Source organism: Salvia hispanica, chromosome 6, assembly GCF_029641045.1.
Source record: "Salvia hispanica isolate PSC_SH4W2 chromosome 6, Shi_PSC_v1, whole genome shotgun sequence".
NCBI classification, from domain to species: Eukaryota; Viridiplantae; Streptophyta; class Magnoliopsida; order Lamiales; family Lamiaceae; genus Salvia; species Salvia hispanica.
The window spans coordinates 22,671,735-22,692,671 of NC_142697.1; the positions used below are offsets into that span (position 1 = coordinate 22,671,735).

Below are 20,937 nucleotides of genomic sequence, written 5' to 3' on the forward strand. Positions count from 1 at the left end.
ATGGAGGCTCATTTGACACTTGTTTAGCCAGCCTTGACCTAGTGCTGCAAAGATGTCAAGAGAAACATCTAGTTCTGAATTTTGAAAAATGTCACTTCATGGTAACTGAGGGAATTGTTTTAGGTCATGTGGTCTCTGAAAGAGGAATACAAGTGGACAAGGCAAAGGTGGAAGTGATTGCAAAGCTACCTTACCCTACAAATCAAAAGGAAGTTAGAGGATTCCTCGGTCACGCAGGGTTTTATCGAAGGTTTATCAAGGACTTTGCAAAAATTGCGCAACCACTCACTCATTTGCTGCACAACGATGTGGAGTTCGAGTTTGATGAGGGATGCAAGAGGGCATTTCAATTGCTCAAGGAGAGACTAGTGTCCGCACCAATTATCAGGGCACCGGACTGGAATCACCCTTTTGAGATAATGTGCGACGCGAGCGATTTCGCTGTGGGAGCCGTCCTAGGGCAGAAGATAGATGGGAAAAACTACGTAATTTTCTATGCGTCCAAGACACTAAATCAAGCTGCAGAAGGAAAGGAAGAGCTGGAGCAACCAGCGAAGAAGAAAGTGAAAACAAACCGCCCCAGTGTTCCACCACCGTCTGGCTCTCGCGGGAGCCAGCCCCAGAAATGAGCAATTTCCCCAGACCAAGTAAATTTTAGTTTTTGTGTTTTTTTTTCTGTGTTTTATTTCCATGCGTTGCTGTGTTTTATGCTATCTTCTCCCACTTAGCCCAATGCTTGGTCTAAGTGTGAGAAGTTCTATGTTTTCTGTTGGTTTATTCTTCTCCCACTTAGCCCGTTGCTCGGTCTAAGTGTGAGAAGTGAAATTGTTGTTTAATTCTGCATTGAATTCTCTGTTTTCCCCCCTTCACGACGATGGCTTGAGGACAAGCTTGAGTGAAGTGGGAGGGGGAGAGGAATCAATGCAGTGTTATTATGCTTTGAGGAGTTGTAGGTCTAGGATTGTATCGCATGAACTAGTGGATATAATACGGCAGATTCCCTTAGGGAGAGCAATTGAAAATAGGAGGTATTCCAACTTAGAAGCCTGATTCTTTAGTAAGCCGAACCAATCTGAATGAAGCGAGAACGATAGTAAATGCCTTTACTTGCTCAGTTGTGAAGCCCTACTCTAGAGGTGAGTTATAAGCCTGTGATAACACTTAGAGCTAACATATGTCAAAAGTCTGCCACTGAATGCTGAAGGAAAAGAGAAGAAAAAAAAAAAAAATATAAATAAAAAAGGGGGAAAGGAGAAAATATATAATCATAAAATCTGGAGGTATAAGCTGGACGAAGTCCAGAGGAGGAAATAAAAAGAGAGAAAAAAATCAAGGAGGTATAAGCTGGACGAAGTCCAGGAAATCAAGGAGGTATAAGCTGGACGAAGTCCAGGAAATCAAGGAGGTATAAGCTGGACGAAGTCCAGAAAAAAAAAAAAAAAAAGAAAAAAAAGGGGGATAGTGACGGAGGATAGAAGGAGGAAATTCTCATAACCCGAGGCTTCAGTGGTTTGGCAATAACTTAAGAGAGAATCGGTCCTAACATCCCTGGTAAGGAATGAGCGATCGAGTGAATCTAACAATTGGGGAAGTAACAGGCTATCTTGACGAGCTGACAGGTTGGCTAGGTAGAGGGGAGAAAAAGGCCTATTTGGAGGAGTGCAGCCTGTTGGATTGACCTTAATCTTGTGGGGACGGTTGTCTAAAAGTTGAAACCAGTTCATGCATATGTGTTTATATGTTTTCATCCTATGTGATTATGTACTCTTTGTTTTAGTGTCTAGCTTTGCCTCAGTTGTGTCTAGGTGTAGGAGTTTTGTCTAGAGTCTGTAGAGTCGGTCAAGGGGATAACCATGCTTGAAATTCGCCTTATTCTTCTTTTCTTCTTGTCTTTATACTTGAGGACAAGTATGGTTTAAGTGTGAGCAGTTTGATAAGGCTAATTTCATGCATTGGTTATGTAGTGAAAAACATCACATTTCTGCTGGATCTAACAAGTTTTGTTAAGCCAGGTGTGTGTGTAGCGCTAGATCCAGGAGATGCTGGAGGAGGATATCTAGCGAGGAGCAGGAACGGAATCACGAGGAAAAGCTAGAGGAAGGAAGCCAAAAGCTGAGGGCAATCAAGTCAATCAATACCTCGCTGGGCCCCACCTCGAAGCTTATAAATAAAGGAGTGCGCAACAAGAATGGCAGATCGGTTACACTCCACACACAGTCACGCTCTTAGCACACACACTAGGGATATGGGAAATTGGGGGAGGTTTTCGTTTTCAGGAGTCTCGTATCAGTGCATCACCGTCCCTTGAGGGCGAAGAAACAATTGTTCTTTTAAAATTTCTGTTTGGTACTCAGTTCAGTCTCGAACTTCACGTTTGGAAGTCGAGCTTGTTGTTTTGTTGCTGAATCAGTTTATCCGTTCTGTTTACGTTTGATTTGCCTTGATGAAGTTGGATTTCGTGTTGATTATTATGACGCTTGCTATTTTGGTTTGTTTATTTGAGATGTTCTCTTGAATTTGTTGCTGAATATTTTAGGAGATTCGAGAATCGTGGTATTGAAGTTGTGTTCGGTTGGATTTTTGTTCGGATGCTTGGATCCGGAGTGGATTTAGCATCCGAAGTGTGGATCTGAACAGGGGAGGTGAAATTTGTGCATGAGATTATGGGGATTTTGTTCTGCTTGGTTTGCTTCGTCTAGTAGTGTGATTTCCGTCGTTGTTTCGTTTACCGTTAAAATTATGTTTCCAATCTACATCTGAGTTTGTTTTTCTCGATCTCTGCATTTATTTGTGTTCGTTGAAGAAGATGAAGTCATTTTCAGTTGATGCTTTAGTTAGTTAGGCTGCAGATTCGATTCTGTCCGTACTTACCTTTTTCAGAGTTTGGTCCCCACTTGTTTTAATCTCCTTGGTCTAGAGATGTTCGTAGAAGTCCCAGATCTAGTAGTTGATTTGATTTAGTTCTTATACATAATTCATTTTTTGCCTAGATCTAGCAGTTAGCATAGCATACTTTATTTCCAAATTCACTTAGTTAAATTCCTCAACCCAAAATATGCGTGGCAGCAGCCAACCCAAAAATAGTTTCCAATTCTCTACGCATGTATTTTACGAGTCCATCTCTGTGGGATCGATCCCTACTTCCCTGTGCTAGTTTAGTATCTGTGGTTGAGGGTTTTGAAGGTTTGCTTGCGTACCAACGACCAGACTTCCAGTCTTGTGAGTCTCTAGACCTTGTGATCTAGTTGATTTACTGGATCTAGGAAGTGTGTAATTAGAAATTGATAGGATACAGCAAGCAAGAAATCAACTCTTCAAATACATAATTGAATATAAATTATCATCATATATTCAAGAATACATAATTGAATATAAATAAAGCAAGATCTTCGAACATCATGTATTTCCCGTAAAACCATAAACTTAATAGGATCGAAATATACCTTGGCGATCCATAGCGGAAGCGATTGGAGAAGACGGAAAACTTCCTCGGACTTTCTTTGGTGTAGTAGCGCAACTCCAACTCCAAGGATTTGTTTCTCTCTCTTTCTCTCGTTTATGTGTTCTCTGTAATGTATGTAATTTGATGGAATCAACACACTTGTATTTATAGGCAGAGAGAAGACAAACCCTAATTGTAAACCCTTAAAGTCCTTTCCATCAAAGTGGCTATTAAAATTACTAATAGGAAAAATTAATTCCTCAATCAATCGGTAATGCCTAATAGACCGAAATTATACTATAAATTAATTATAGTAAAATCAATGACATAATTAATTGCAATCATAATTATATATATTTACTCTTATTTGATCGGTTACATGAGTCAATCAAATGATAATATATATCCATTTATCTTATTAGTAATAGGAATGAAATATTCCTTTTACTCGCTGCAATGACTTTTAATTCTGCCAATAGATGACTAGTTAAATTAAGCAACATTCATTATGACTAACTGAAGACTAATTTGGAAACGTCCAAATTTCATTCTAATTAATACAATAATTAATTAAATATTAGGGAAAAATGTGTCGTATACCAAGTTAATGTATTACGTTAAAAATCCAATTCTATTTAGGATTCTATCACATGTCACATATGTGAGACATAAAACTTACATTCTCCCACTTGGCGAACATGTGGGACACAAAGTTTTCAATTCTCCCACTTGTCACACTTGACAGAGCCACAGTAAAATAGACATTATAATCATAAGGCGCGCATAATATTGGACTTTATAAATACTTTCATCATTGGCAAACATAAGTATTATATTAGAGAGACTACTAATGTGGGTCATGGCGGGCGTATATCATTCAATCGATATAGTTCCTTCCATGTACCACATCACCAATATCCACTCTAATATAATCTATAAGTGACACCGCGTCCATAATTGTCTTATTTCAAGACCTCCTGCATTAATACTAAAAACTTATATATGCATATCAAATAATAAGTATATGCAGGAATCGTAGAAACAACTTTATTGAATTCAAAATATTCATAACTTAAGTGTCTGAACCAACATGGAAACATAAAGATTAGACGTTTCCATACCCAAGACTCATTCTGTTAACTTATTCCATAAATGTCTTAGGCGGCAACACCTTAGTCAATGGCTCAACAACCATAAGCTGTGTGCTTATATATTTCATAGATATTCTTTGTTCTCAAACTTTATCTTTCACGACAAGAAACTTTAATTCCATGTGTTTAGCTCCTTGAATACTTGTCATACTTACAAAAAGATACGATTGCACTATTATCACAATACAATTTCAAGGACATGGATATTGAGGAGACAATACCAAGGCCTGAAATAAAATTTTGCAATCATTAATGCTTCAAAGCAAGCCATAAATTCAGTCTTAATGGTGGGTGTTAAATTAGAACCTTGCTTTACACTTTTCCATGACATGACTCATCCAGCCATAAGAAAAATGTAACCAAAACTTGATTTTCTAAAGTCAACACATCAAACTAATCTAAATCGGGATATCCAATCACTTCTAATTGATTAGATTTCCTTAATGCGAGCATAAAATCATTTGCTCCCTTTAAGTATCTCATTATCATCTTTGACACTCTTTAATGTTCAATGTCAGGGTTACTTAGGTAACGACCTACCATTTCGAGCGCGAAGCTAATGTCTGGTAGTTCAGACTTGAGCATACATCAAACTTCCCACAATAGATGCATAAGGAATATTTTCCATCTCTTTAGGTTCTAATTCAGTTTTTGGACATTGATTCAAACTGAATTTGTCATCTTTATGAATTGGAACAACACTTGGAGAACATGCACTCATGCCATATCTCTCTAAAAGATTCGTTCTATGTAGCTTTTATAAGACAATCCAAAAGTCTACGTGATTGATCACACGATATTTCTATCCTATGACATAGGATGACTCACATATATCTTTTATGTTGAAATTTTTAGAGAGATAATTTTAGTGTCATGTAGTAATCCAATGTCAATAGTCAATACTAGCAATCAATATATCATCAACATACAAAATCAAAAATATGAACTTACTCCCACTAACCTTGAGGTATATGCACCGATCAACGGTGTTTTCTTTAAAACCAAAAGCAGTAATAGTGTCATGGAATTTAAAATACCATTGTCTAGAAGCTTGTTTCAGTCCATAAATTAATGTCTTAAGTTTGCAGACTAAATTTTCATTACCTTTCTTAATGAAGTCTTCAAGTTGTTTCATGTAAACTTCTTCTTCCAAATCATCATTTAGAAAAGCAATTTTCACATCCATTTAATGTAGTTCCAAGTCAAAATGGGCTACAAGTGCCAAAATGATTCTAAGTGGGCCCTTCTTTGATACTTGAGAGAAAGTCTCTTTATAATCAATGCTATCTTTTTCTGAGTATAATCTTTGGCAACAAGTCTGGCTTTAAATCTTTCGATTAAACCATTTACGTCGAATTTGGTCTTGATGACCCATTTACACCCAATACACTTTTGTCTATTAGGTAATTCGACAAGGTCTTAGACTTTATTATAATCCATTGATTTTAACTCTTCTATCATGCATCAATCCATTTATTAGAATTATTACACTTAATGACTAGTGAATATGAAATTGGACCATTACGTATTCATATATCACATTCGGATTCTTGGAGATATGCCACATAGTCATCAGAAATGGCCACCTTCGTTTTCATAGAAAATGCCTTAATGACACTTCTGTAGATGCTTGTTCCACACCTATGTTCAATGACTTTAGCATCATCATTAAGTGACTTAATGATTATTCAAATATTGTTAGACTGTTCAACAATATTTGTCACACTTAATTCTTGAGGAAATGAGGGAAGAATGTTATACCCTTATTTCAATAATGACCGCATTACGAGTGTTAAAACTCCCACTGATCTCACCATTCTCAAAGAATCATATATTTCCAGTTTCCACAATTCTCAAACTATCATTAGGACAATAAAACCTATACTCTTTGGATTTTTCTGGTAACCCATAAAATAACCAATAACTATCTATAATCCAATTTCTTTTCTCGCGAAAAGTATACTCTAGTTTCCGCTGAACAACCCTAAACATAAAGGTGTTGTTTTCTATCTATCCAAAGTTCATAAGGAAGTCTTTGGTACAACCTTACTAAAAACTCAGTTTAATACGTGAATAGCGGTTCTGAGCATAAATTCACAACGTTATGGGTAAGGTAGAATTATCATACTTCTAACCATGTCCATGAGAGTTCGATTTCGTCTCCCAGCAACATCATTCTGCTGAGGCGTACTTGGCATAGTATATTAAGCATAAATGCCATGCTTTTCTAAGTATTTGGCAAAAAAGTCCATGTAATTGACTTATTTTAGCGGTACGACCATAAAATCCACCACCTCTATCAGATCGAATAATTTTCACCTTTATATTTAATTGCCTTTCAACCTCAGTCATAAAATGTTCAACTGTGCCTGAAAGTTTTCTTGCAATAAATAAATCCATAACGCGAAAAAATCGTCAATAAAGGTGAAAAAAATATTTTTCTCCACCAAAAGTCGAGACATCAAAAGGTCCGCAAATATCTGTATGTATAATTTTAAGGAGCTCATTGCTTCTTGTGGCATTTTTAATATTGTGTTTGGTTTGTTTACATTTAATACAACCCCCACAAACGGTAATGCTTGTAAAGTCTAAATTCGAATGAATATTATCCTTTATAAGCCTCTTAATTTTTCACTAGAAATATGATCCAGTTCCTTTATGCCATAGAATGATAAATTCGAATGAATATTATCCTTTAGGTGCTCCTTCGGTTGCAATGTGAGCATGAGATGCACTCATTCTATACTTATTCATCTTACGCTCCTCCTAGACCAATACGTTTCCCAATTCTTTAAGAGTCCACTTATCTTTTATAGTGAATCAATTTGGAATGATCCATATTGAGGAGGTAAAGAAGTTAAAATGAATTGGATAAGGAAACCCTCATCCACCGATAATCTTAACTTTCCCAGCTTAGCGATGTTATTCATGTCCATCACATGCTCGTACATAGTTCGAGAACCATTATATTGCATGCTCATGAGATCCTTCATAAGTTTTCCTGCAATAGACTTATATGCAGTAGCGAAGCAATCCTCAACATTCTGCAAAACATTCTTTTGCTTTGTCAGTCGTTGAGAGACTTTTATCTTCAACGAACATTCTAATGAACCGTAAACTTAAACTTAGTCCTGTTAGATTTTTCCCAAGCATTATGGGCAATCAGCCAAACTACTTTGATCATAAGATAATTGGCTTATCATTCAACAGTGTTAGGTCCAAATCCATTACTCCAAGAGTGAACTTAAGTTTCTCTTTCCATTCAAAGAAGTTAGTTCCATTTAGTTGGGGAACGTTTGAGGTAAACATACTGGTAAAAAAAAAATATGTTTTTACATAATGGGAGCAATTAAGAGATGAATGCTCACATATAAAAGTTTTGAATAATAACACGAACATTAATTTGAAAACCCATATCATGAGGCAATTATGAAAACCCCTTTAGGAAGTCTCCATACAATAATAAAAATCATACTTTTAATATCCATATCTTAGTTCAATAATTGAGTAAAAGTAAATTGGCGTTACCTTTGGGTAATCGACACCAATTTAAATGATTAACTCCATTAGTGTTCATTATGTCGCAAGGACTATTTCCTTTGAGAATCTAGACCTTGTATGACGAACAAACTATTTAAATAATGAATAGCCACAACAAGCATGATGATTAATTGCATAAACAGATTTTCATATTAACTTGATTATAAACACTTCTTATTTTACCTCAGTTTGGTGATTGCAAAACAAACATAATGTAATCAAGAATGTATACTGATTAATTTCTTAAACTGATTTTCACTTGATTTGATTATAAACTTTTATTATTTTACCTCACTTTGGTGATTGCAAAATAAACATAATATAATCAAGAATGTATAATGATTAATTGTTTAAGCAAATTTTAGTATGAGTTTGATTATGAACTCTTCTTATTTTGCCTCACTTTGGTGATTGCAAAATAAACATAATATAATCAAAATACATGTCAAAACAATAATTGAATTATATGATCATTCATTCCACCGTCTCAATAGATTTATAATCATGAAACATTTAAATGAAATCTCAATTCATCAATACATATATACAAACTCAATTTATATACATATATACAAACTTAATTTCTTAAACTGATTTTCACTTGATTTGATTATAAACTTTTATTATTTTACCTCACTTTGGTGATTGCAAAATAAACATAATATAATCAAGAATGTATAATGATTAATTGTTTAAGAAAATTTTAGTATGAGTTTGATTATGGACTCTTCTTATTCTGCCTCACTTTGGTGATTGCAAAATAAACATAATATAATCAAAATACATGTCAAAACAATAATTGAATTATGTGATCATTCATTCCACCGTCTCGATAGATTCATAATCATGAAACATTTAAATGAAATCTCAATTCATCAATACATATATACAAACTCAATTTATATACATATATACAAACTTAATTTCTTAAACTGATTTTCACTTGATTTGATTATAAACTTTTATTATTTTACCTCACTTTGGTGATTGCAAAATAAATATAATATAATCAAAAATGTATAATGATTAATTGTTTAAGTAAATTTTAGTATGAGTTTGATTATTGACTCTTCTTATTTTGCCTCACTTTGGTGATTGCAAAATAAACATAATATAATCAAAATACATGTCAAAACAATAATTGAATTATGTGATCATTCATTCCACCGTCTCAATAGATTCATAATCATGAAACATTTAAATGAAATCTCAATTCATCAATACATATATACAAAACTTAATTTATATACATATATACAAACTTAATTTCTTAAACTGATTTTCACTTGATTTGATTATAAACTTTTATTATTTTACCTCACTTTGGTGATCGCAAAATAAACATAATATAATCAAGAATGTATAATGATTAATTGTTTAAGTAAATTTTAGTATGAGTTTGATTATGGACTCTTCTTATTTTGCCTCACTTTGGTGATTGCAAAATAAACATAATATAATCAAAATACATGTCAAAACAATAATTAAATTATGTGACCATTCATTCCACCGTCTCGATAGATTCATAATCATAAAACATTTAAATGAAATCTCAATTCATCAATACATATATACAAACTCAATTTATATACATACGAACTATTAATTCTTAAACAATTCTTAAACAGAAAAGAGGTGAATTGGATTGACAAATGAATTCTCAATTCAAAGTAGTTAATGCATGCGTGTTTATTCCAAACAAAGCAAAAATCAATCCACTAAACATCCCAACATATTTTTAATTTGGAAACTATCTACGCCTGTAATCAAATATCACCAAATCCACAAGCATCCATAATCCAATATATATTATTTCGAAACAAACATTATATATAAATTGTGGCACAGAGGGGAGATTTGAAATGTGAATTGAACGAGAAAAAAGATTCTCACGAGATTTTGTAATTTTCTATTCCAAGATTTTGAATTATTTGAACTCAAAAAAATAATTCATAAGGTTACTGGATTCATCATACACAAGACAATAAACGCAATTAATTGTCTCACAACGCATAGATTTAAAACAAAGGACATAAATTATGGTTTCTATAATACAAAAATATGAGTTCTCAAACTCAGATACCACATGTTGGACATTATTTATCATCATATATTCAAGAATACATAATTGAATATAAATTATCATCATATATTCAAGAATACATAATTGAAAATAAATAAAGCAAGATCTTCGAACATCATGTGTTTCCCATAAAACCATAAACTTAATAGGATCGAAATATACCTTGGCGATCCATAGCGGACGCGATTGGGGAAGACGGAGAACTTCCTCGGACTTTCTTTGGTGTAGTAGCGCAACTCCAACTCCAAGGATTTGTTTCTCTCTCTTTCCCTCGTTTATGTGTTCTCTGTAATGTATGTAATTTGATGGAATCAACACACTTGTATTTATAGGCAAAGAGAAGACAAACCCGAATTGTAAAACCTTAAAGCCCTTTCCATCAAAGTGGCTATTAAAATTATTAATAGGAAAAATTAATTCCTCAATCAATCGGTAATGCCTAATAGACCGAAATTATACTATAAATTAATTATAGTAAAATCAATGACATAATTAATTGCAATCATAATTATATATATTTACTCTTATTTGATCAGTTACATGAGTCAATCAAATGATAATATATATCCATTTATCTTATTAGTAATAGGAATGAAATATTCCTTTTACTTGCTGCAATGACTTTTAATTCTGCCAATAGATGGCTAGTTAAATTAAGCAACATACATTATGACTAACTGAAGACTAATTTAGAAACGTCCAAATTTCATTCTAATTAATTAAATATTAGGGAAAAATGTGTCTTATACCAAGTTAATGTATTACGTTAAAAATTCAATTCTATTTATGATTCTATCACATGTCACATATGTGAGACATAAAACTTACATATTACAGGGAGGGGCCTAACCTTCTGTCTGCCAGAAGCCCACCTCCCAAAGCCTCATACTTGTGCCTAGGAGGTGTTGCAACTACACCTCTTATTTTTCACCCCTTATTATTGATGTCATAAGAAACAACAACATACACTATGGTAATATTATGTGCCCATCTGCACATGATTTTATTTTAATCTGATATAAAATTGAGAATGTGAAAAAACATACATAAAATGGAAATGACTCAGTTTCCTGTGTCAATGTCTACATCCCCACTAAGAGCATGCACAACGATATGTTTAGCGGTTGCCCAGAGCACACGGCCACATGCTCAACCGCTAAGCACGCCGTTGTGCTGTCCAAAACCACGTCCGATCTCATCAATTATGGTTGCAAAAGCACGCGAATGGGTTTGGATTTATGGGGTTTCAAATGCTTAAGATTGATTAACTTATTTCTAGATTGATTGATCCAAACCTGAATTAATTTTATCATGATGCAAAGGTCATGACTTATAAACCAAGATTAATCGTATGAGCACAAGCAGATACGACGTCTTCAGTTGAAGAATATTCATAAAATTCACTTATATCTAATTCAACGTAATATATCACATAATAAGACAAAATTATGTTTAAGGTACATAACTTTTCAACTGAAAAATTTCTTTGAAATCCATGTAACATGAGCACAAGCAGATACAACGTCTCTCCACTAAAGATAAAATAAGAAGCGCATCATACAACGAGAGAAACTACTTATTCCACTAAAACAAACACCAAAGCAAAACACATATTTGCCCCTCTCACTTGCAAAATTATTATTCCGAAACACACATTATTTAGTACATAGTGATCATTGATCAACATAAGCTCCAGAGACGGAAAGCAAACTCAAGGCAGACGGGGAAATCTCGAGAAATCAGGTTTCCTGCGCTGCAAGTAGGCGTTCTTCCCCTCCGTGCCTTCCTCCGTTCCATAGAACAGAAGGGTCGCATCTCCTCCCATTTGCTGAAAGCAAAAAACATCACAAAAAAAATCACTATGCATTGCCTAACTCATAAGTCGTACTACTACTATAACACGAGACTGACCTGAAGTCCAGAATGGCCATCATCAACGGCATTGAGAGCAGATTTGGCAACACGGATCGCCATAGGACTGTTCCTTAGGATCTCTCGACACCACTTAACCGTCTCCTCCTCCAACTTCTCCAGCTGCATAAAACACAAGCATATTCATAGATGAACTTACTACTTACTGTTTGGGGAATCAAACTCACTTACAGGGACAACGGTGTTGACTAGCCCCATTTTATCTGCTTCAACAGCATTATAAAACTTTGCCATAAACCACATCTCACGAGCTCGTTTCGGACCAACCTGTTCAGTAAGCGCCATTAGTCACTAACGTATTACTCCCTATACAGAAAAATGGCTCAAACAAAATGTGAGTTGAAGATTATGGAATCACCAGACGATCCATTACGGAAGCTCCATAACCAGCGTCAACGCTTCCAACCTGCGAGAGAGTAATATCATCTGATCTCAAACAAAATTTTACTTATGAAAATGTTCCCTGATTAATCAAATATGCCATATGTGTGTGTGAGATTACCTTAGGCCCTGTTTGGCCAAAAACTGCATTATCTGCTGCAATTGTTAGATCACAGACCATGTGAAGTACATGTCCACCTCCAACTGCATATCCTGCAACCTTTTTTTCAATAAATTTAAAAAAATATATAAGTATAACAATAACATGGAAAATAAATGCTATAATTAAGAATGAATATAGAAAAAGGTTACCATAGCTATCACTGGTTTGGGGAGACGACGGATTTGGACCTGCATTAGTTGAAGGAATATATTTTAGTTGAAACAAAATTACAATTATGAGTTTTCTTTATTTTTTTGGGAGAATAAATTTTACTTGCAAATCAAGAACATTTAGTCGTCCAAAACTATCATAATCAGCGTAGCCTTCCTTTCCCCTGAATGATTGGTCACCGCCACTGCAAAAGGCCTTCGTTCCCTGCAACAACGTGCAAATTAATTGGAAAGGTATGACTAGAGAAATAACAGAGTTGTGGTTTGGCAAAAGAGAATGATAACATAGGGGTGGAGGGAGATGGCTAGAAGTTGGGGAGGCATTGATTGTAGATGCTCCAACCAACTAAAAAAACCATGAAATAAATGGCAAAAATAAAAAAATGTAGAGATATAGTTAGGGATGTCAATCGGGCCAGCCCACCGGGTTTCGGGCCAGCCCTATTCGGGTTGCGGATCAATCGGGTGCGGGCTAATCGGGCTGTGATTTTTTCGGGTTATAAAAGTTCAACCCTAACCCTAAAAGCTCGGGTTTCGGGCTAGCCCAGCGGGCTAATCGGGTTGCTACCGATAAATTAACACGCGTTCAATCCAATAAATAATTGTGAAAATTAGTTATATTTATAAAATGTAAAATATTTAACTATGATAAAATTAAGATATATGCTTAAACTCAAACATAAACATGATCAAATACTAATATTTTGATATTTATACAAAATAAAACGTAAACATCAAGAAATTTTAAAGCATGTTTTAGAAATTTAAATATATTTTTCAGTGAATTTGAAGTTTCTAATTTATATATCTATTAATATGTTAATAAAAATTTAATATATAATTTATATATTTAATATATAAAACTGAAAGTTATTTTTTTAATAATCTATATTATAAAATTGCCAATGAAGTGTCGAATTAGAGTCAAACAAATAGAACGATAGAAATTTTATCGGGTTTTTGGGCCAGCCCATCGGGTTTTCGGGTCTGGCCCTAACGGGTTGCGGGTTAATTGGGTGCGGGCTAATCGGGCTGTAATTTTATCGGGCTAGAAATTTTCAGCCCTAACCCTGTAAATTTGGCGGGTTATTCGGGCCGGCCCACGGGTTGCGGGCTACATTGACATCCTAGATATAGTACAACTATACAAGTTAATAATATTGGGAGACATGCTTAATATATGGAGTACTATAATTTTACCTTTCCCGTGAAAATAATAACTCCAATAGAGTTATCATCTCTAGCATCATTGAACGCACGCATAAGCTCCTTCACTGTTTGAGGCCGGAATGCGTTTCTCCTCTCCGGCCTGTTTATAGTTATCTTTTTACAATAACAAAAAAAAAACATAATCATTTATTCAAGGATAAAGTTTAATAAAAAGTTGCATGGGATAGGAAATTAAAAAGTTACTACATATAACATTACCTTAGCAATCCCTTCAGCCTTTTCATAGATGATATCGGTGAAGGGGTTGGCGGGATCATCAAACACCATTTTCCAGTCAGGAATGTAAGTCGGAACCTCACCGTGCACGCGGTGGTAGGTATCATCCATTCTGGAGCTGCAGTTTGACAAGGCGATGTTGGCATGTTCGGCTGGAATGAGATGCCCCGAAACAGACCCCATCCGCCTCTTGATGGTCTCAATATCTTTATCGGTCATTCCAACTGCCATTGGAGAGGGAGGAATTGAATTGATTTAGTTACTGGTCAAGTTTGAGATATGCACACTTGCTTGGCCTAGCTAGTGCACATTTATATACTACTATAAGTTGAATGAGATGAGATTGATAAATACAAAGTTGAAGATCAAATCCCTATACTGCCCCTATCCGTTTACTAATTTATATTTATGCCTAATTATCTATGGGCTATGTCTTTTTAAATTCATGACGCATTTGTAGGGGTGGCAAATCATTTGGATTGAATTATTATTGGGTCAATCTGATAACGATCCAATTCAATAAGGTCTAACTTGAACTCGACCCGTTAAGGAAACTATCGATCCGAACACGAACCCGACCTACTACCCTCAAACCCGAACTCAACACGAACAAGACAATATAATATGGATTGAGACGACACGATAATGATTCGAACCCGATATTACACAATTAAACATAATATTACATTATCAAACCTAATTTATTAAACTTGATTTACATGATAAAAATCCATTTTCCAGGATTTATACCTGATTTACAAGAAATTAAATAACTAAATTAAAGCATTGTTTTCTTAAAAAAATAATAATATTATTTCTTAATGGGTTATCCGTATCCATTCTACATTCAATCCGAACTCAAACCGAAATTATTGGGTTCTTAACGGGTCAACCTAATAAGGACACGAACCCAATAAAACTTAACTCAAACTCATTATTTTTGTGCGATTTCATGTCGAATTATCGTGTCAGTTCCAAAATTGTCAGACCTACGTATTTGGGCAACAAACAGTCTAATGATATTCTGATTTATGTATAAAGAATTTCTAGTTAGGAAAACCAATAAAACCTTCTTAAATCTCATGGTTGACTGCAAATATATAATACTATCATAAATGATCCTTTTGGAGATATTCAGATTGTGAAAACATTAGTATGTGTTAATTTATAGGGTAACTTTCCAAATCAGATTGTGCATGAATGTGTTTTTATATGTGGTCTATGCAATTCCACACATTAGATTAGCAATGAAATTGCTCAATCTATCAAGAAATTGTTTACTTTTTTCCAAATGCAGTTAGTCCTATCTTCTCACGGTTTGGTAGCAATTTTTCCTCTTCTTGGATAAATCATGATTTATTTTCTATTCCATGTTTTTTTATTGATCCTACACTGAATCATAAGCATGATATGAGTCGGGCTAATTAAGAAATGTGGCATGTTATAGGAGTATCTTTTAAATTTTTTATAACTCTAGTCAAATATTAGGCAGCATGCTCTTGGTAGAGAGTAGCTGTTAATGTCTTGATTCATGCTTCAATTGCTTGAGTTTAGATCTGTATTTAAATGATTGAATCGATTCTTATTTTTATTGTGTTTGGTAATATTAAGAGGAAATATAAATATTTCATACATCTGTAAAGTCCTTTTTTTCCTCCTCGTCTTGTTATTTTTTTAGGATTTCTTCAATCTAGAACTTGCATACCAGATTGTTGTTGCACGTTGCAGTATAGGTTCCCCCCCTTATCGGCGATCAAGTATAAAATTGTAGTAGTACTATAAAACTAGGAACTTAATTACATGTAGACTTGATTAGAAAGCCTAAACAATAATAATTTATTATAAAAAAAAATACTTCAAGCCTTCAACTATAGGGGTATTCAGAGTAATAAATGCTCAACTATTGTGAATATACTGAAAGAGGCTAATAGGAGGTTGTAAGTTGTTTAAATACATATATGGCTCATAAAGTCATACATACATTTATCCATAACGAGCTTCTACCGATCACTTAAACCTAGCCAAGTTGAGAAGACAAACTTGTTTGTCATTTTAAGTAGAAATCTCACATCAAAAGTTTAGGGGGTCACATTTATTATTGGTATTATTGCTATTTAAATTATATTTTTTCATCGACTCTGATCAATTTTATAACTTTCGAAACAAGAATATAAGATTTTTTCTCTATTATCTTACAATGATCAAATACTAATTCCTTTCACAAAAAGTAGTTATGGACGACACAAATTTTAATGCAAATTGATAAAGTAAGAATTGCAAAGAGAGAAAAGATAATTAAAATATTTTTAGTGTAAAATGGAATCTACCTCCTTAGATATAGAAACTTACCATAAATAGATATGGAACAATTTTGATGGACAACCTAAAATGATAAAAATGACTATTTTTTGTGGATGGAGGTAGTATACTATAACAAAACAACGACGTTGTTTTTACCAAAACATTGTCATTTTATTATGAGTGTCAATTTAAATATGTTGACGCATTCAAAATGGCGTAATTTTGTTATCAGAACATAATTGATTGTGTAATACTAGTAATTATAGTATCATCATAAACAATTGCAAAAAAATTTTAAAAATAGGATTTTATATTCTAATTTCAAAAGGTATAAACTCCCACAAGTCCATAAAGATGTGAATCACAATTATTTCTTTACTTATTTATAGACGAGTTGAAAAGGTAAATTTTATTTGTTGGCAGGTACATATGTAATTTGTCTAATATAGTAGTAGTACTAGCTAGATACTGGATGTATGTATTGGGCCATCAGCCCATTAAACCCATCAGTCCGAATAAATTATATTTAGGCGGCTGTTACAGTGTAATAGAAACTCTAAAGTTTAAATTATGATTTGAAAATCAAGAAATAGATAGTGATAAAATGCAAACTTATATATTATAAAAACTCAAAACTCTTCAATACAGCTTCAACACAGTTTCAATACAATATCAACACAGTGTAAAATTTTAAAATTTTAATGTCAACACAGTATCAACACAATATCAACACAACATCAATCATTTACTACCGTTAAAATTCTGTTGGCATTTTTCTGTTGATGCTTTTTTGTGATCTGTTGACATTTTTCAATGGTCCAGATCATAGTTTTGAGTTTGTACAATATTTAGAGTTTTCATTTGATCACATCCATGATGAATAGCAACAGAAAATATTAACATAGTGTCAACGGTTAATGTTGTATTGACATTCGATTAATATCAAAATCTTGAAATTTTACTTTATATTGACACTGCATTGAAAAGTTAAAGTTTGCATTTTATCAATAAATGCAAACTCTTTCTGGGTATTACCGAAAGGAATAAATCAAATTCTCTGTGCCATTGGACTAAGCCCTCAATTAAAAATAAAAAAGATGATAGCTAAATAATGAGGCACCAGTTTGCAATATAATTCCGCTCCATCTCTCATATATCTCACATTCAATTGAGCTGGACTTAATCTTAATACATACAGAAAATCGCATCTCATGATGATTCTTCTCCACACCACACAAAGCGTAAATAAATCGTGTAAGCTAACACTACTAACACGGAGTACTATATTTATATAGAAGTAATATATTTAAATCTAGTGGGTGCGAATTCAGGGGCCAGCCAAATCCTGGCCGTCCACTCCAACGTTAGCACCAATTGAATCTAAAATTGCAATTAGCAAACGTCGTCGTCCCCCTGAATGTGGTTGTTGGCCGGCTTTCCAATCTGCAGACAATCGAGCGGCGGAACGGTGGGCGTGTATAGCTGCCCAAACGTCTGCCAGCAAAAGGGATCATACATATGGTATCCCTCCTGCTGCGGCTTCAGCTGTATGTTCATCAGCGTCACCTCCGTGCACGGCGCGTTGTCGCTGCACGAGAAGTGCACCGGCTTCACCGTGTACGTCCCCCTTATGTTGGCGTAGTTGATCCCCGACAGCGCCACCGCCTCCGTCTGGTTCCTGCAGCTCCTCTTGTCGCAGTAGTACTGGTCGATCACGATCGGCACCTGCACCTCCGACACCTGAATATTCGAAAACTGAACATTCTTCACCGACCCCGACCCCCCCTGCCACGTCTTGATCCTCACCCCGTTCATCGTGTTGTGCATCACGATGTCCCGCACCGTGATGTTGGACACGCACGCCTTGGTGTTGTCCTTGCCCAGCCCCCCGATGCTGATCCCGTGCCCCGGCCCACAGTTCACGTTGTGTATGTACACGTTGGTGCACCCTGTTTGTATCGACACGCAATCGTCCCCTGCAACATGTTACCATAACTAATTCACGAGCCAGTCTCAATCGCAATGTAGTTTTTTTTTAATCATTTTTGTCTTTTCTAATGTAGGGGCCTCAACACATGTTCTCGCATTTCCTCTTTTATTGGTCGGAAAGCGACACATCTGTCTCAAGTCTGAAGCATTTTGTGGTTGATGTGTGTCCATTTCTCAGTGGTTTGTTTTCCGTTTTCACGGATAAGATTTTGATCGCGAATTAAAAACGGAATTAAGATTAAGAGTAATTTATTTACCGCAGGCGAGATTTGAGCTGCGAATGAGCACATCTTTAGAGTTCTGGAGATGGATTCCGTCGGTGTTGGGGCTGTTGCCGGGCGATGACACCGTGAAATTGTACACCGATACTCCGATGCAGTTGTCGAACTTCAGATGGCATTGTGGGCTGTTTATTATTGTGATCCCTGTCACCGTTACGTTGAAACTTCCGTAGAATCTAAGCGCCTGCATTATACGAGTATGCACTATACATTAGCTCAAAAAGAGGCCTTTAAAAAAATTAGAAAAATTTCCAAAACTACTTACAGTTGGTTTAACGCTTGGCATTTTTGCAAGTGAGCTACTTACCTGAAAACAGACAAAGATGTGTTAGTTGTAACATAAAGGTGACAAAATGTGGTGGTTTAACACAATTGAGTGGCAAATTTTGATTACAGGGAAGGGAGACTTTGGCAGTGCGGTGGCGTTTGCGGGGATGATGTATTTTGATTGGTCGTCAAGGGGATCGTCTTCGCCTGAGGCGCTCTGCCACCATACGGCGCCGTTTCCATCAATGGTGCCGCTTCCCTTGATCGTCAGCCCCACCAATTTGGTGAATTGGAGCCACTGCAGCAGGCCTGAACCCCAAGGACTTGAGCTCGTCGGAGCAATGATCGTGCCGTCTAACTATACAAATTATATTAGAAAACAGATTAACACAATTTTGTTACTGAAATTGGGGAGTTTTGATTTTGACTTTGATTTTTTTTTTTACCTGGAAAACAATGTTGTGTTGACAGTATGGGCCGGAAAATGAAATGGGGCCGACGTGGAATACGTAATCCGGTGGCACGTTAACGACGGAGGCTTCCACCTTACATGCAGCAGCCCATGCTGCTTCGAATGCCTGCATTTTCACCACATGATTTCTTCATCAAAATGTTTGCTAATCATAATTATTGTTACTTTTATTTGGAAATATTTGTTGGTTTATGAGGATAAAATGTTGGAGTCAATAATAAACCGCCGTAACAAGAATAACTTTTAATGGTCCCTCTCCTTATTCTCATGTCTATTTCCTTTGTCGTTTTGTATTCTCACCAGCTACTATTAGGGATTAATTAATTCTTTTGGGGAGTAATTTTTTTGACCATATAGCCTTGGAAATGTGTTACTATTTGTCACAGGTGCTTAACTTTTGTCCTCGATTCCCGAAATTATATATTTGATGGATCTTGCTCGTAATTTTTACTAGCTGGCACATGATAAAATAATGGTATACTAATACTACTAATTTATGACTAAAGGAAAAGTTATTGCATCTAATGGTATACTATAATACCAGTGGGAATGAAAACTGTCTCAAGTTGCTGATATGATAGGGAAACTTTTTTGTTGTAAGCAGTTATACTAAAGTAGTTAAGAGAGAATGTAATAAATGTAGTCATCAACTATAATCGAATTTCAAATTTATGTGAATTAAATTTTGCAAAGTTTGAGAAAAATTAAAATTTGAAAACAGAGCATTCATGTTAGTTCAATTTTTTTTTTACCTTAGTGTCATCGGTGCTTCCATCACCTTTGGCTCCAAAATCCAGCACATTAAAGACAGTGGAATCAGGTGCATTCTGGTCTGGTGGCGGAGTTTTAATTGGAGTAGCGGCTGGTGGCGAGGGCAAGGGCGAGGGTGAGGGCGAGGGCGTGGGCGTGGCTGGTTTTGGAGATGGTGCTTTCTGTTTTGGCTTGCTATGGTGGCTGTTATGGTGACTGGAGCTATGAGCTTTTCCTTTCTTCTTTGAAAGAGAAGACGCGATGCCTTGACTTTTCCTCCAATGCGAGCCTACTCTTCTCGCATTGCAAGTTTCTATGTGGAAACACCACATGAGAAGAACCATCAAGAGTAGGAATGACATGTTTTTGAAGCTAAAGCCTCTCATTTTGAGTAAGAGGTATGAAATGAGGAAGAGTTTGAGACTTAGGCAGGGGAAACAGAGGAGATGAGGTGATGGTTTTATATAGTGGAGAGAGATGAGGTTTAAAAGGTAGTAAAACATTTCAAAGTGTTGTGGACATGAACAAAAGATCGATTCACAATGGACCTGTGTTTGTTGCTATTGCTA

At 35.3% G+C, this 20,937-nt stretch overlaps 2 protein-coding genes and 1 long non-coding RNA gene across 3 annotated transcripts; 1 reads left to right on the forward strand and 2 right to left on the reverse strand.

Annotated features, from left to right (window-relative positions):
- Positions 1-11,682: 11,682 nt before the first annotated feature.
- On the reverse strand, positions 11,683-14,591 carry LOC125207534 (1,4-dihydroxy-2-naphthoyl-CoA synthase, peroxisomal-like). The gene is made up of 9 exons (XM_048106918.2): positions 14,291-14,591; positions 14,063-14,185; positions 12,966-13,067; positions 12,842-12,880; positions 12,651-12,749; positions 12,507-12,554; positions 12,320-12,415; positions 12,128-12,250; positions 11,683-12,044 (listed from the first exon to the last, which is right to left on the reverse strand). The coding sequence occupies exons 1-9, from the start codon at positions 14,537-14,539 to the stop codon at positions 11,928-11,930; spliced, it is 996 nt and encodes a 331-aa protein (XP_047962875.1). The 5' UTR covers positions 14,540-14,591; the 3' UTR covers positions 11,683-11,927.
- A 3,123-nt stretch (positions 14,592-17,714) lies between these two features.
- Positions 17,715-20,871, reverse strand: LOC125203154 (polygalacturonase At1g48100-like). Its single transcript, XM_048101453.2, has 6 exons — positions 20,371-20,871; positions 19,593-19,724; positions 19,274-19,504; positions 19,145-19,186; positions 18,856-19,063; positions 17,715-18,585 (listed from the first exon to the last, which is right to left on the reverse strand). The coding sequence occupies exons 1-6, from the start codon at positions 20,869-20,871 to the stop codon at positions 18,002-18,004; spliced, it is 1,698 nt and encodes a 565-aa protein (XP_047957410.1). The 3' UTR covers positions 17,715-18,001.
- On the forward strand, positions 18,942-20,937 carry LOC148923385 (uncharacterized). The gene is made up of 2 exons (XR_016132932.1): positions 18,942-19,076; positions 19,276-20,937. It is a non-coding gene; the product is annotated as an uncharacterized LOC148923385 (long non-coding RNA).

Excerpts from the sequence above, each read along its gene's own strand:
- LOC125203154 (XM_048101453.2), bottom strand. The coding sequence starts at position 20,871 with ATGTTTTACTACCTTTTAAACCTCATCTCTCTCCACTATATAAAACCA. Across the intron at positions 19,725-20,370 it reads GAAGCACCGATGACACTAAG|GCATTCGAAGCAGCATGGGC; the intron begins GTAAAAAAAAAA and ends GTGAAAATGCAG. Across the intron at positions 19,187-19,273 it reads TGCCAAAGTCTCCCTTCCCT|GTAAGTAGCTCACTTGCAAA; the intron begins GTAATCAAAATT and ends GTCTGTTTTCAG.
- LOC125207534 (XM_048106918.2), bottom strand. The coding sequence starts at position 14,539 with ATGGCAGTTGGAATGACCGATAAAGATATTGAGACCATCAAGAGGCGG. Across the intron at positions 14,186-14,290 it reads AGGCTGAAGGGATTGCTAAG|ATAACTATAAACAGGCCGGA; the intron begins GTAATGTTATAT and ends TATTGTAAAAAG. Across the intron at positions 12,251-12,319 it reads TAGTCAACACCGTTGTCCCT|CTGGAGAAGTTGGAGGAGGA; the intron begins GTAAGTGAGTTT and ends TGTTTTATGCAG.